Source organism: Panthera onca, chromosome A1 (genome assembly GCF_046562875.1).
Source record: "Panthera onca isolate mPanOnc1 chromosome A1, mPanOnc1 haplotype 2, whole genome shotgun sequence".
In the NCBI taxonomy this organism is placed as follows: domain Eukaryota; kingdom Metazoa; phylum Chordata; class Mammalia; order Carnivora; family Felidae; genus Panthera; species Panthera onca.
This window is the reverse complement of record NC_138339.1, coordinates 35,604,453-35,619,115: the sequence shown is the minus strand read 5'-3', so window position 1 is coordinate 35,619,115 and position 14,663 is coordinate 35,604,453. Positions and strand designations below refer to the sequence as shown.

At 35.6% G+C, this 14,663-nt stretch overlaps 1 protein-coding gene and 1 long non-coding RNA gene across 3 annotated transcripts in view; one reads left to right on the top strand and one right to left on the bottom strand.

Annotated features, from left to right (window-relative positions):
- Nucleotides 1-14,663, bottom strand: part of LOC132680791 (uncharacterized) — a 490,013-nt gene that overhangs the window by 316,673 nt on the left and 158,677 nt on the right. The gene's annotated exons all lie outside the window — the stretch shown is intronic.
- The window catches only part of FGF10 (fibroblast growth factor 10), an 81,977-nt gene that overhangs the window by 61,514 nt on the left and 5,800 nt on the right, over nucleotides 1-14,663 (top strand). The window contains exon 2 of the mRNA XM_060634575.3: nucleotides 13,382-13,485. Within this exon, the coding sequence (XP_060490558.2) occupies nucleotides 13,382-13,485 (104 nt within the window). The remainder of the gene's footprint in view (nucleotides 1-13,381; nucleotides 13,486-14,663) is intronic.

Genomic DNA, 14,663 nt, shown 5'->3' with positions numbered 1-14,663 from the left:
GGAAAAAAAATGAAAACAGTGGTCAGGTACAGGCATTTCACAGGATGGTGTTCATATCCCTTGAAGTTTGTGAGTGGGCAGACAGCTAAGAAAATGTCTCAGAAGCTCTCTTTTTGGAAATCAAGTTTGTGTAACTGGACAAGACATGTGCCACAAGTCTGTGCAATTAGATCACATAGCCTAGTACCACAAACATAATTATTAGCGGCTGTTTTTGTTGAATGGCAGGTTAGAAAAACAGTGAAAAGAGGAGTTGATGATGATGAATGGGGAAAGGCGTGAAATGGCTGTGCTCTTCTAGGAGCTTTTAAGTCTCAACATAAAGAAAAGACTCTGTCATCCTCTCCGGACTTAAAGTGTTGACTGAGAAAGCAAAGAGGGATGAGAAGGCTGTTTGTAGGCTAGAGGAATAAAGATAGGATCTCCCACCATGTCAGAAAGTTGTTAAGCACTCAAGGTGAAAACACCCATTGGGGTTTCAGAGTCAACAAGTAATTGTTTGTATTTGGACACTGGCAGCAGACTTCATTACCTTAACATTCTTGACCAAGTTTCTGAGGCAAAGGACAGACCTTTGGTGTGGACTGAGTCCACTGGAGTGGTGTGGACTGAGATTCTAGACTTCAAGGTTAGGGGACTTTTTTAAAGCTTTTCAAATAGGTTCTTATGACTGCACACCTATGTAAGGAGAAGGAATAAAGTGGTCTTTGACTTTTGTTGTGGCAGAAGCGAGTAGAATTTAGGAGGAAAAGATTGAGCAGAATAATTCTGTACTTAGGTTTGGGACTTCATTTTATTCTTTCTCTTCCAATACCATGCAAGTTACGGTGGCTCTTTTCATGCTCGGTAGGTGGCTTTCATACACAGTAAACATCCAGTATTTTTTAATGTTTTCATAGGATTACATAAGGTAATCAGTCCCTCGAGGTAACGACTCATAACTTTGAGTTGAATATATATACCCAAGATTAATGTGAGGGATCAGTCTCTGGGTCAGAGACCCAGTAGAAGAAAAATTGGGCCAGTGGAGGGGGACAATGTTGTGCTCCTCTACATTCCTATCTGCCACAGAAGGTGAAAATGAACTGGCTTCTGATTTTACCCAAGTACCCAGGGTCGCTTGGCACCCCAAATTAAGAAGGGATATCTGCCAATAGCTTTCTCTCTTTTCCTCTTTCCAGAGGAAAGTAAGTAGGCCAAAGTTGAAACAGGTACTTTGCACATTAATTTATTCAGATAAATTAATTTGTTCCATGATTCTATATTGGGCATCTGCTATGGGCAAGGTGCTGGTAGTACAGATGTGGCCCATACAACAAACAAAAGAGTCATGCTTTCAATAAACTAAGGGAAAATTGAGACTCTACCTCCAACCAAATTCATTCTCCTTGTTCTTCGCTGTAGTTCTCACTTCTGCCCAATGATCCACGATCAGAGTTTTGAAAGAAGTTGCAATAGGCATACTGAACCATTTCTCCTTGATAAGAAAATTGGCCTACTTCTTTTATCAGTGCATCAAGAATTAAGTTCAGCTACAGAGTAGCTGTAACCTGTCCATAAATAAAAACTGCTTCATAGAGTTTTATTCCTCAGCCCCATTTCTATGGTCTGCCATGGTTTAATCAAGCTTTTTGAGCTTTCTCAGAGCATGTCTATTTTTATTTATTTATTTGCTTAGTTTTTTAATTTTTATGATTGTATTTTAACCAGTTTGTTTGTATAAGACAGTCGTGCATGTTTCTATTCATATATCTATTTAATAACACCGACCAAAAATGTATACTGTATTATGGTCCTGGATTTCTGGGTCTGTTTTGGTAAAATAAGGAGACTTTAAATATAGCTCCTCCTAAAATTAAATTATGACACTAGATTTGACATCTCTTTGGACATCATTTGTAAAGATTCTTATACGAAAACAAACAGGGTTTACTTTGAATCTTACCCAAGAATAATCTCCACTGAAATATTTCAATGTTTGTACTAAATTAAATTATATTATAATCAGAGTTTTCTTTTGGCTATCTAGAATTAGTAGGAGAGGAGGAAACATTTGCAATAGAAATCAAATAGTATGAAACTATTGAATACTACTTGATTTTTATAGATATTTGAATTAATTTACTAACCTGACTTGCTAAAAAGCCAACCACTTTGCCTAGAAATGTATTTTGCCATTTCTTTTTTTTTTTTTTAATTTTTTTAATGTTTATTTATTTTTGAGACAGAGAGAGACAGAGCATGAACGGGGGAGGGTCAGAGAGAGAGGGAGACAGAATCTGGAACAGGCTCCAGGCTCTGAGCAGTCAGCACAGAGCCCGACGCGGGGCTCGAACTCATGGACGGCGAGATCGTGACCTGAGCTGAAGTCAGACGCTTAACTGACTGAGCCACCCAGGCGCCCCGCATTTTGCCATTTCAATGGCAGTTTGACAAATTATTTTCAAGTTTTTAGCTTCTGTTTTCCCTATCCCATATCTATACACTGAAATTTTAATCATCATAAATTTTTATAAATTATCATATTTCAGGTGAATTTAATCATTATTTGACAATACTATATACACTAGTCTGAATTGAGCAAGTGAATTCAAATTCCTTCTTACAATTGATTATATGAATTAAATAATATTAATTGAGTCTTCTGGGGGGGGATGTTTTCAGATTTTGATAAATAAACATAAATGAAAACATTTCTTCAAAATATAATATTGTGGCATTTCATCCAGCGTAACTAATGTATCCTACAAAGAAGTTAAGACAACTTTTCTCTGCATATATTTTTTCCCCCAAATTTTAAAGGTTTTCACGATTTTGGATAAAATTTTGAGTAAAGTGAAACATTTGCAGTTAGCGTGATTTAGGTCAAGTCAGTGCATTCATTCTATTTCTTGCAGTGTTTCTCCTCTATCAACTTTTCAGTTTTGGTTTTCTCTTCATCTCTTTTTTTCTATAATCTGGATCCCAGAAATATTTTATGTGTAAGAACTCAGGTACATAGTAGTTGTAACCTATCTTCTAGTCTTAAATACTAAATTTTCAGCACATTTTATTCAGACAAGTTGACTAAGACTTGCACTAAGATGAGTGTGAAATAACACTTGCCTAAAATGCTGATAAATAATTATTTCCTGACATAATTCAATAAGGTTAAATGGACAAAAAGCAATCTTTGGAGAGGGAAATAGAAAAGAAAAATTGTTGTATTATTAAATCTATTGATCTAGCACAGTGCCATGAAGAGACCTTAAATGACCACCTGCAAGTATTTGTTGACTGATGATCAATCGGGAACACTCCAGAGTCACATTTAATTTGCAGTTAAAAATGCAGCAGAAAATTATTCTTTAACACACTTTAACAATTAATTTACAATTTGGAGTACTGTCCCTAAAATTGTGTTGTTACTTTCTGGTACTTTTAACAGTAGGTCAATGACAATGGCTAAACTATAATACTGTTCAATTGAATGTAGCCTTAAATTGAGAAGTGATTTAGAATTTGCCACTGTGTTCATCAATAAGGCCAAGCTAATGACTACATTTGTCCTTGAAGCACCAGTTAAAAATGTCAAAAGGTCATTCTGGTCTTTAACAAATTAAGAAAAATACGTATCCTCTTATACAGAGAATTTTCTGCTAATGCGGGTCCTGTTTATGTCTGCGGTTCTAAATTCATGTCACGGTATCTCAAAGAACTGTGGATGATAGAGAAACTAAATCATTTCGGTTGCATTATGCTGAAAGGGCATCTGGAGTCTAAAATAGCACAGGGTGGCCCAGAACTAGGCTAATGATTAGCCCACTCTGGTGTCCTCTTTTTAAAAGTGGGGAGATCATTCCAGAGCAAGTATATGCCTTTAACTCTGGGTGGAGGATAACAGATCAAGTGACTACTGATTTGTAGCAATTTCTTGGCCATAGGCATAACAATAGAGGGGTCACATGGTCCCTTAATTTTTAGAATGGGGACACAAGTAGCCCTATGAGAATGCATGTAAAATACTTAAAGGAGTAACTGAAGGCACTTAAGTTTCAACCAACATTTCCACACTCTTATTCAGGGTAAGAAAATGATGATTATGATAATCTTCTTGCAAATCTCTAAAAAAAATTACCTATAGACAACGATAAGGTATATTTGTACACAAATACCAAGTCCACATGGCTATAGTCATGCAGATGTTGAGTCCCACACGTATCAAAAATACACAAAAGAGGGGTGCCTAGGTGGCTTAGTTGGCTGAGTCTCAGACTCTGGATTCTGGCTCAGGACATGATTCCAGGGTCGTGGGATCAAGCCCTGCATCTGGCTCCACGCTGAGGGTGGAGCCTCCTTAAGATTTTCTCTCCCTCTCTCTTTCTCTCTCTCTCTCTCTCTCTCTCTCTCTCTCTCTCTCTCAAATAAATAAACATTTTAAAAATACACAAAAGAAAAACCTAGGACTTCTTTCCACATTCTTTAAAATTTTTTCATTGATGTTAGGCTGCTAACATTATGTGTGTCTATTCCTGTTTGTGGTTCTGTTTCTCTGTTTCTGTCAATGCTTTTTTTATGTCAAAAACCTGCTCCATTTCTGAACTGTAGTGTATAGAACAGTGTGTGGTCCTTGCACCAACAGATTCAGCCATTCCCTAGGAAATGGCTAGAAATTCAAATTCTCTGGCGCTTCCCCAGATCTAGTAAATTAAAAAGCCCAGCAATCTGTGTTTAAACGAAGCTTCCAGATAATTCTGATGCATGCTTAAGTTTGAGAACAGCTGATATAAAAAAATGAGCCAACTTCAGCAGATAGTAAATACCTATTCAATACCCACTTCTCCAGATTCCATGCAATCCTATGAACTGTATGCAATTAGTCCCAATTTGCAAATGAGGAAACCAAGACTCAGGAATTATAAATCACTTATTCAAAGTCATTTTGATGGATGAGTAACAAAGCTGAGATGCTAAGCCAAGTTCTTCTGCTCTTTTAGAGCCATTTCCCTCTCATTTATACTTCTTCCATTAATTTCATCACATAAAATATGACTTTGATGTTCCCTTTAAAATTTTGTGTGTATGTGTGTCTGAAATTACTGGCCACCTCATTGTGTGTGTGTGTGTGTGTGTGTGTGTGTGTGTGTGTGTGTGTGCGCGCGCATGATTGAGAGACAGACAGACAGATGGTGGAAGGCAGGGTGGAGAGAAATGAAATGGGAATATAAGTAGGCAATACAAAAAATAAAAGTAGTATCACAAATGTTGCTGTCCAGTTACTCTCAATTTACAGCATTAGAAACATTTTGGCATTCTTTCAAGACAGTTAAGCTAGAGTCTAGATGCAATTTTTGATATTGTTGAATCAAGTTAATATGCAATTCCAAACAGGGCTACTTAAGCTAAGAGCCATACCCCTCAGCTATGTGCTCTCCTTTCCCAGTCTTCAAAAACACATTCTCTTCTTCCTTTTTGCATTCACCACTCATAGACTATTTTGCAGGGCATATGCTACCCATGAATTTGGTGACAGTTTTCTACTCATAATTTCTGTGAAACTTTTTGAGCTCATGTAATTGAAGCAAACAAACAGCATCAAATGCTGTTAAAGGTGATAAGACAGATTTTATTCAGACTACTGTAGTAAGGGAGAGAGATTACAATATTAACTGAGCTCAACTCCAACTAAGCCAAAGATGAATGAGGTTCTAAGGGAGAACAAAGGATTATGAGACTGGAGGAGGTGAGAAAAAAGAGAAGAGTCTACATGGAAGTGAAAAATTATGGAAGGGAATAAGTAGAGAATCACTGAAAATAGTTTGGGAAGGTAGGTTTGGACAATGTATGATTTAAAGCTGGATAGAATTGTGTTTTCTTAAGTAAAGACTCAGCATAGGACCTGAGGTCACCTTTAGGGACAGAGCCTATTGCAGGTGGAAGGCAGGCTTAAGTGTGGTCAAGTCTCTTTGCAAAGTGTTCAGGGAAGATCCTTTGTGCTCTGTGAGAGCAGCAGTTACATAATGTGTTGAGGTTTCAATTAATTTAACTTTCACATTAAAGAGAAATGAAAACATTATTTGAAATATTTTTAATTATTACGATGGAAACTATTTAGCTTTGAAAACTGCTATGTATTTTTTCTGGACATAATCTTATGAGCCTAGAATCTATTGGACTTCCTAGATGTAAAGTAGCATTTCACTGTCAAAAACCATGAGTGGAAACATGTTTTCAAGAAATTAAAGAGTGTAAATGAAGTACCAGCTGAAATAATAATTGCTGTATAATTTTTGCAACCTTGGTAATTATGAAGCAAAATTATACCCCATTAGATTGTTTGCAAATTATCACAATTTTTATAACATAAGAAAATTATATTTGTTTTATCATAAATATAAAAGATAAAACTAACATAATTTGTTCTAAATATAAGCCTAAATATTATCATGTTTCCCCAGAATTTTGCACATTTGTGTAGAACTTCACTCTCTGGAATGTAAGAAAGAATGTATCAAAAAGAGATTCTAGGATTTCTACACAAAACCTCATATCCTGTACTCAGAAAAAAAACGCCATCAAAACCTGCTCATAATTTTGACTCAATTCTAACCAGACTTCATATTAATTTATCAGCTTATTTTAATGGAGGTACTCATAAGCCCCTTAGAGCATCCTACTTTCACAGCAGAGAAAGTCATTAGAGATAATGTCATCAAGAAAAATATTAAATTTTGATTAGTAATCTCCATATATGAACAAAAAAGTGAATGAACTTGAAGATGAAGGTGCCAAGTTATTTTTTAATAAAGTCTAAAAAGCTATAAAACTTTAATTACCCAGAAAATTAATCTATATAAAAATTAATCTCTTTGTGTTAACTAATCGGTATGTGTCTCTAAAATACCTTTTGAAATCTAAAAATCAAGTGTCTGCTAAAATATGGAGAAAAGTATTCAAAACAGATAAAACAGTCTTTATTACTGCCTTTTTTATTTTGCTATTTTTAACTTTATTCAACAAAACCTGATTTAGTGGAAAGAGAATGGGCCTTGGATACAAACATTGAACCTACCCTACCCCAGGTGGGTGTGTGTTCACCAACTGATTGAATTTCTCCAAGGCCCAATTTCAACATGTACAGAAAATAATGCTTAGCTGATACGTTTTGTGAGACTGAGATATGAATATAAAAAGTATATGATACAAGACAGTCATTCTGTATTAGTTCTTGATTTTTATACTATTACTCTCTTCCAATTCAACTTACCCCAACCGGTGCTTTTCTTAACCAAGAAAGCTGCCTTGAGACCTCATGCTCTAGATAGCCTTTCTGATCCATGTCTGACACCCCTTTTCTCACAATTTTAATAATGAATAGTTGAAGAGCCATACATATATTAAGAAAGTTTAAAGGAGTTTCAGATTTGTAATAATTGCCTATAAGTAACAAATATTTATATTTTGCAATCCACTGACTTTTCCTTTGAAGTATACACATTTTGGCATTTCCTTTTACTTTCATTTTATTTGGATGTAGAGTTATTAATTTATCTCAAGGATTTACAAATTTTACTATACTATCAAAAGAAAAAAATTCTGTATTTAATGAATGCTGAGTTTTCCTTTATTCAGCTAGTTGCTGGATTGCCCACTCATTGATTCATTATGATTCATTCAATAAAAATATATTGAGCTCATATTATGAACCATGTATGTATGCCCTGTTCTAATTTAAAAAAAAAAAATGAACATCACTGCGATTTCTATGGTTCTTTGAGAAAGATACACTACGGAGATACGACTCACAGGTGATTCTCAAGACCGCAGATGGAGCCATTTTAGCCCCATACTCTAGGGTATGGCCACACAATCTCTGAGGTGTATAGTGTAAATGTGATAACAACTCCAGAAAGTCAGAGTCGGGAGTACAGGCCTTTTTATATTAGTATATAATTAGAAATTATAATTAGGATATATTATATTGTATTATATTATATTATATTATATTATATTATATTATATTATATTATATTATTTGGGACACTTGACAACAATCATGAGAAAGAGATTTAGTTTAGAGAAGTTAGGATTTGTTTACTACACTATACTAATTATAATATGTTTCAGTACATTGTCTAAAACTATCAAACATTATAATTTTGAGTAAAATGTTCGGAGCGAAATAACAGATGTGACAGATTTTGGATTCGTGAGGCTCTGACATTTATGGAGCTGCTCCCAAGTTTCACAACAAAGTTTTTCAAAAGTACATTCTTCACCCAGGAGAGCACCACTGCTACTCAATAAAATACAATCTATACTTGTATCAAGAGTGGTCCCTACAAAGTACAATTGGTAGAGTCAACCATAGCTCAAATACACACTGAATCCCTCTCCCTCCCCCATGCCTTTCTTTACTCATTCACTTTTCTCCATACATATTATTCTCCTCGACTTTTCAAATTCTTACCTACTAAAATCCTATCCCTGAAAGATTCACCCAAAACATCAACCATCTTCTTCAGGACAACATTTTATTATTTAAAATCATGACAATGTATTTTCTCTCTCATATAGCACTTAAAACATTTTCCTTGTATTGTAATTAATTATTTGTGTCCTTATTCTACGCAGTTTTAAAACTCCTTGATGGTAAAGACTGTGTCTTGTCTTTGCCTCCTCCATAGTAAGAGATAACATAAATCCTACAGTGTTGCTTAATAGGTATTAGCCAAATTAATTTACTCAAATAATCTCTAGGATTCCTTTATATATTCATGTTCTGTTTATTTAGGAGAGAATAATGGAATTTTGCATTTATTTTTATATCTAGTTTTCCCCTTGTCTGTACCAATTTTATTAAAGTTTTACTTGCTTTTTACTTTCTCCTACTTTTTAAAGTTGCCTCTTACTTTAAAAAAATGTTTAAGGAGAAAGTTACCATGATGGCCAATAGCTTGTTTATTCTAATAGCCCCAAAAGAGAAGTATTCTTGGTCCAACCTGATTGCTGGGGAGAAAATCAGTCAGATGCTTCTCTTCTGGAGAAGGATGAAAAGCATAAACTGGAAGAGAAACTTGTGAATGGCCGTCCTCAGATTAACTACCCAATGATTCATCAAAACATAACTCATGCCTTGGCAAGTTAAAAGAAAAGATGATTTACATGAAAATTGTGACTTCTAGGTTATTTCCATTTGGACTTCATCAGTTTGCAAAATCCTCCCCATTACTATGGTGATGTTCCATTCTTTGGTAGAATCTGCTCATAAACAGGAGCTGATTTATGTCACAATCACTTGTAATGTCAATAATCAAACTTCATCATGTAGGATTTTAAGTATAATTCAAAATAAACTTTACAGATTGCTATTATTTACTTACATGAATTTTAATTTGCCAAATACTGGCTTTTTCTAATATGGTTTTTAAGTAATATATTTTTATATAAAATACTTCCTATTTTCCAGAATACAGCATGGTTGATACCTTGAGCCTTATTAACTCCCTAATCTCACTTCTTATGACTTTCTGCCTTGCTCCTTGTTCTCTAGTTGGTAAATCAAACTTATGATTTTTCTGGAAAACACCATACTGTTTTCACCTTAATGCTTTTGTTGATGTCTTCCCACCTTTCCCCTGAATGCCTCTTGTGCAACCTTCAAAACTCAGTTCAAGTCTCATCTCCAAAGAGGAAGTCTGCCTTGGAGCCACAGCCAATATGAGCCACGTTTATTTTTGCCTCTTTTGTCTTCCATCTTAGCTCTCACTATCACTTAATATGTTTTATTGTAATTCTCTGTGTATTTGTCTCTTACTCCCAGTAGAGCACAGATTTTGATTGAGGAGGAGGGATTTTAGATTTTGATTGATTCATTTGACTTTATGTTCCCATTTCCTACAAGAGTGCCCTTCTCCTCATAGGTCTTCCTATGTGTCTGAATTAAACTGTCCCAAAGCTCTTAAACAGATTTAGAAAACCACTTGGGATATTCATCTTGTAAGAGACATCAAAACTGATGTTACAACAAATTTCACTACAAGAATATGTCTTTAAATTAAAAAAAACAGCTGACATGTATGAATGGGAAATATAATTTGTGTTCCCTTTCTAGATGATATAATTTTTAGGTGTTTATAATTTTAGATGTTAGTTTCTTTGAGTAACAAAACAGTACTTTATAACTTTTGAGATAATTGTACACTCATATAAGTTGTAAGAAATACAGAAAAATTTGTATGTCTTTCACTTACTTTCCCTTAGGAGGTCATCCTTTAATTGGCATTGAATTTTGAACCAAAATACACTAAGTTATTAGTCTAACAACCATAAAGCAAAATTCTGGTTCTCCTTTGCAAAAATACTTTTTTTTTAAGTTTCTTTTTTTTTTCTTTTTAGTGTTTATTTATTTTTGAGAGAGAGACAGAGAGACAAAGTATGAGCAGGGGAGGGGCACAGAGAGAGGGAGACACAGAATCCGAAGAAGGATCCAGGCCCTGAGCTGTCAGCACAGAGCCCAACGCAGGGCTCAGACCCGTGAACCATGAGATCATGACCTGAGCCAAAGTCTGATGCTTAACTGACTGAGCCACCCAGGCGCCCTGCAAAAATACTTTTTTATTGGAAGACTTGATCATTCTCACCAAAGAACATAGAACACTGGAGAGATTTTTTATGAAAAATGGATAAGTCCTCTAGACTTGAGCCCCTCAGAAAGTCACTTTCGTATTAACAGATGTTTATAGTAAAGCCAGTCATTGTTCATTACCACAAAATTATCAGATTATAATTTGCTGGCATATGTTATACCATAAAAGTTCTTTTTCAGAATTTGAAAGACCCTTAAATCATCTAGTTCTTCCCACTTTGTATTTTGAAGCATAGTGAACCTTTTCACACTAGTCTTAACTGGTTACCGAGTGGGGAAAATGGTTCATTGACTGAATGGATTCTTTCAATATCGAGATTCTATTTTGTGCAAAGCAGAAAAACCCAGGGGTTTCCAAGCTAAATATGATATATCATTGTCCAGTGCATGCTCAGAAGTGATTGGTCAAGGATTTGGTAACATTTGTCTCACGTTTCTCCTTTTGTCAACTCAGTCTGTTACTATAGATTAACCCCACTACATCTTGTTCACCTTCAAAAATCCTGCTTTACTCTTTCCTTCAATCTTTCATTCTAACAATTTCTAGTTACAAAAGCATATATAGGGAACATCTTGCAATTTACTGACAGTGCTTACTTGCTTCTTAGGCAAAGTAAATACTGGCCTAAATATTTTGCCCCAGAATTCAACCTCCTGCCTCACTCTGTATCTTCTGCTTGTGACATAAAATATATTAGATTCCCTTCCCTGATACTTAGACATTTTCCTCTGTGGCATGCCTATTAAAGACTATTATCTTGATGAGTCATTTTGTCAGATGGTTTTCCAACAGGATTCCCTTGAGACAATGGGAAAGAGAGGGGAGATATGATGGAGAGACAAGTAGTCAGAGATGGAGAGAAATAGTTTGAAAGCCAGAAGCTTAGGTATTGGACCCATCATTACTGACCTGTGTCACCTCATCATCTTGTATCAGTTATATAATCTCATATCCTCTGGTTTGTTTCATCTGTAATTAAGAGCAATGCCCATCTTAGAGGAGTGTTGTGAGAATTAAAGAAATAAACTATAAGAAAATATTTTAAAATATGCAAATAAGTGAGTGTATTTGTTTGTACCTTGAGGGCAACTAGCTGCATAAGGAAAACAGGATACTAAAAATACAGATACGGTCTCCTTCACCCTTTGTAACCTATCCTTGGTTTGAGCTTGCCAACTGAGATTTATTTCACCCTACTATTGAGGGAGTGTGTTGTGTTAGGTCAGAGGCTTCCTACAAGATACATGGAAAGAATGATTCATTCATGGCATGTAGTCTAGCTCTCTGGTTTTGTCAACTTTGCAGTGGGGGAACTCAAACATTTCTATTGGCCTCCACATGGCTGGTCCACGTAGGACAGATGAGGAGGAAAGAAGGTATTCATGTCTTAAGAACAAGCCACTCTTTCCCTACGGGAAGGTATATGTATAAACATCCAATTTGTTGAGCACATTTAGAACGGCATTTCTTATGACAGTTGATACATAATAAATGATAACGTATAATCACCTTTCAGATTTTATGGGCTAAGCCAATGGGAATTTGTATGTTCTGTCCAGGATTTACACAGTTGGGTGAAGGAGGAGTTCCAAAATCTATTAAGTGTGAGAGGAAATTTATTTTCTTTAATAATATTTAAGGAGGCACTAAAGCTCTAGCTGCAGGCAAGTTCTAATTATTTTATACGTACCAGCTCATTTATTCCTCACAACACGACTAGGAAGGAGGTACTATCGTGTTGCCCATTTTACAAATGAAACGTAAACACAAGCAGTTCAGTGACTTCTCCTGCGGTCATTCACCAGTAAATGTAAAGCCAGATTCAAACCCAGACACTCTGGATCCAGAAGCCTTTGCTATTCATCTGAGAAAGCTTTTCCGAGTTCTAGCATAAGAAGTAGTCTTAGCACCTGAGGGTTTCTTAACCTAAAATAGATTTGGGGTAAAATACCAAATGCTCTCCATTTAGTTACCTACATACTTTTCAGAGAAAATTACCTTTAGATGCACCAACCAAAATATGTGTATGAGGAGAAAAGTTCTCTTGTCTATCAGTTACAAAAACCCTCAGCTTTCCATTCTTTTTAGGGGGGAAAAAGCCTTTAAAAATGCTGATGAATACTGGATATTCTCCCAACTCAGAGTAGTGATTTTGCTATTTTACAGATAATGTGGATGTTGGGATCAGTCTTTCTGTATCTCAGAATGTCAACACATTTTCCCAAACTGAATTTATCAGTTAAATATAACCAAGAGATTTAGTTTATCTGAGTATCCTACAACGGAGAAATAGTTTACCACTGTTTTTACAGATTGAGGTAAATCTGACATATTATTGACATATGCTATGGATTTAATTTAATACCATAGTACAGATGTGTGTTCTGATAAGTTTTTTGTGAAATCTAGGCTACGATAGAGTTGTTTCAATATTTATGGGGTTGAAAATGTAGAGTTAGCAAAGGAAGTATTTTAATTAAAACAACATTTTTCCTTATATGCTCAGAATAAAAATAGGGGAATTCTTTTAAAGACTTACTATTTTTTCAATATAACTCCTGGGTTTTTAGGCACATTGAAAGAGGTTTGGGTTTTTTTTCCCCAGTTTTTTAAATCTACTAATTTTAGAATGATCAGAAATTAAAACTCAGTAGGTCTTCTGATTTTCTTTCTTTCACCTAAATTTATGTGACTCTTTAAGTTTAGCTATTGTTGTTTTTTTGTGTGTTTGTTTTTTCCATTGTATGGTTTAGGTATCCTGGAGATAACTTCAGTGGAAATCGGAGTTGTTGCCGTCAAAGCCATTAACAGCAACTATTATTTAGCCATGAACAAGAAGGGGAAACTCTATGGCTCAGTAAGTATTCTGCTTTAATTTTCCAAGTCCGCTGTAGTAAATCATTACCAGAGTTTTGGAATGTTTCCCTCAGACATTGAAGAGCTTTGTTATCATTCTATTGCTAGTAAATAGAGCCACAGTGGGCTGGTCACCAGAGTTTCAAGGGCTGGCAAAGCGGCTCTTGCAACTCTGTAATTTCCTCTGTTGTTCACCCATCAGTCTACCACACAAGCTGTTACTGGCATTCGTCAGTCTATGCTCTGAACTGTTAAAGGGTCAGACTCTCACGGAAGCATCTGGTCAGATTGGCACGGGTGCTGCAGACAACTTGGAGAAGAATCATTGAAAACAAAGATCTTAAATTAAGGAGGAAATCATATACTGTGTTTTAGAGCTGGTATTTTGTATTCTTTTAAAATATGAGACGGGGAGACAGATTAAGAAATTTACCATTTGTGTGCCGTGCAATCAACTCCAGATTTTTATTTATGTGGGTGACAATCATTAATTCAGTGATGGAGCTGGAATCCAGCCAATGCTTTGAGTACATATATCTCTGGTGTTTCATAGCAAGTATTAAGGCCTATGACTTCAAAATGTGTAAATAACCTTATTTTGTTGATTAGCATAAGGATGATGGTAGTGGCTGCCTACAGCCAGCAGGTCCCAAACTTCAGTATGCATCACAATCACCGGGAAGATTAAATCACATTTCTAGATTTTTTGATACACTAAAGCTGTGGTAAGTTCTAGGAATTTGCATTTATTTTTCTTTTCTTTCTTTCTTTTCTTTCCTTCCTTCCTTCCTTTCTTTTGAGAGAGAGAGAAAGAGAGAGAGAGCACAAGCAGACAAGCAGAGGACGGGAAAAGGAAGAGGGAGAGAGAGAGAATCTCAAGCAGATTCCACTCCCAGTGCAGAGCCTGATGCAGGGCTCAATCCCACAAACCGTGAGATCATGACCTAGCTGAAATCAAGAGTCAGACACTTAACCGACTGAACCACCCAGGCCCCTCAAGAAATGGATAATTCTTAAATGAACAGTGTCATCAAAATATTTACTACTTCTCTCATTTCCCCACTTTTTTCTTCTGTCCCAACACAGCTCATGTACTGTGCCTATGATGCTTCTTGAACTCTAAGATGTGTGAATTATTTTGTCCCATCTCTGTATCTAAAGTAGACGCCCACTTTCTAG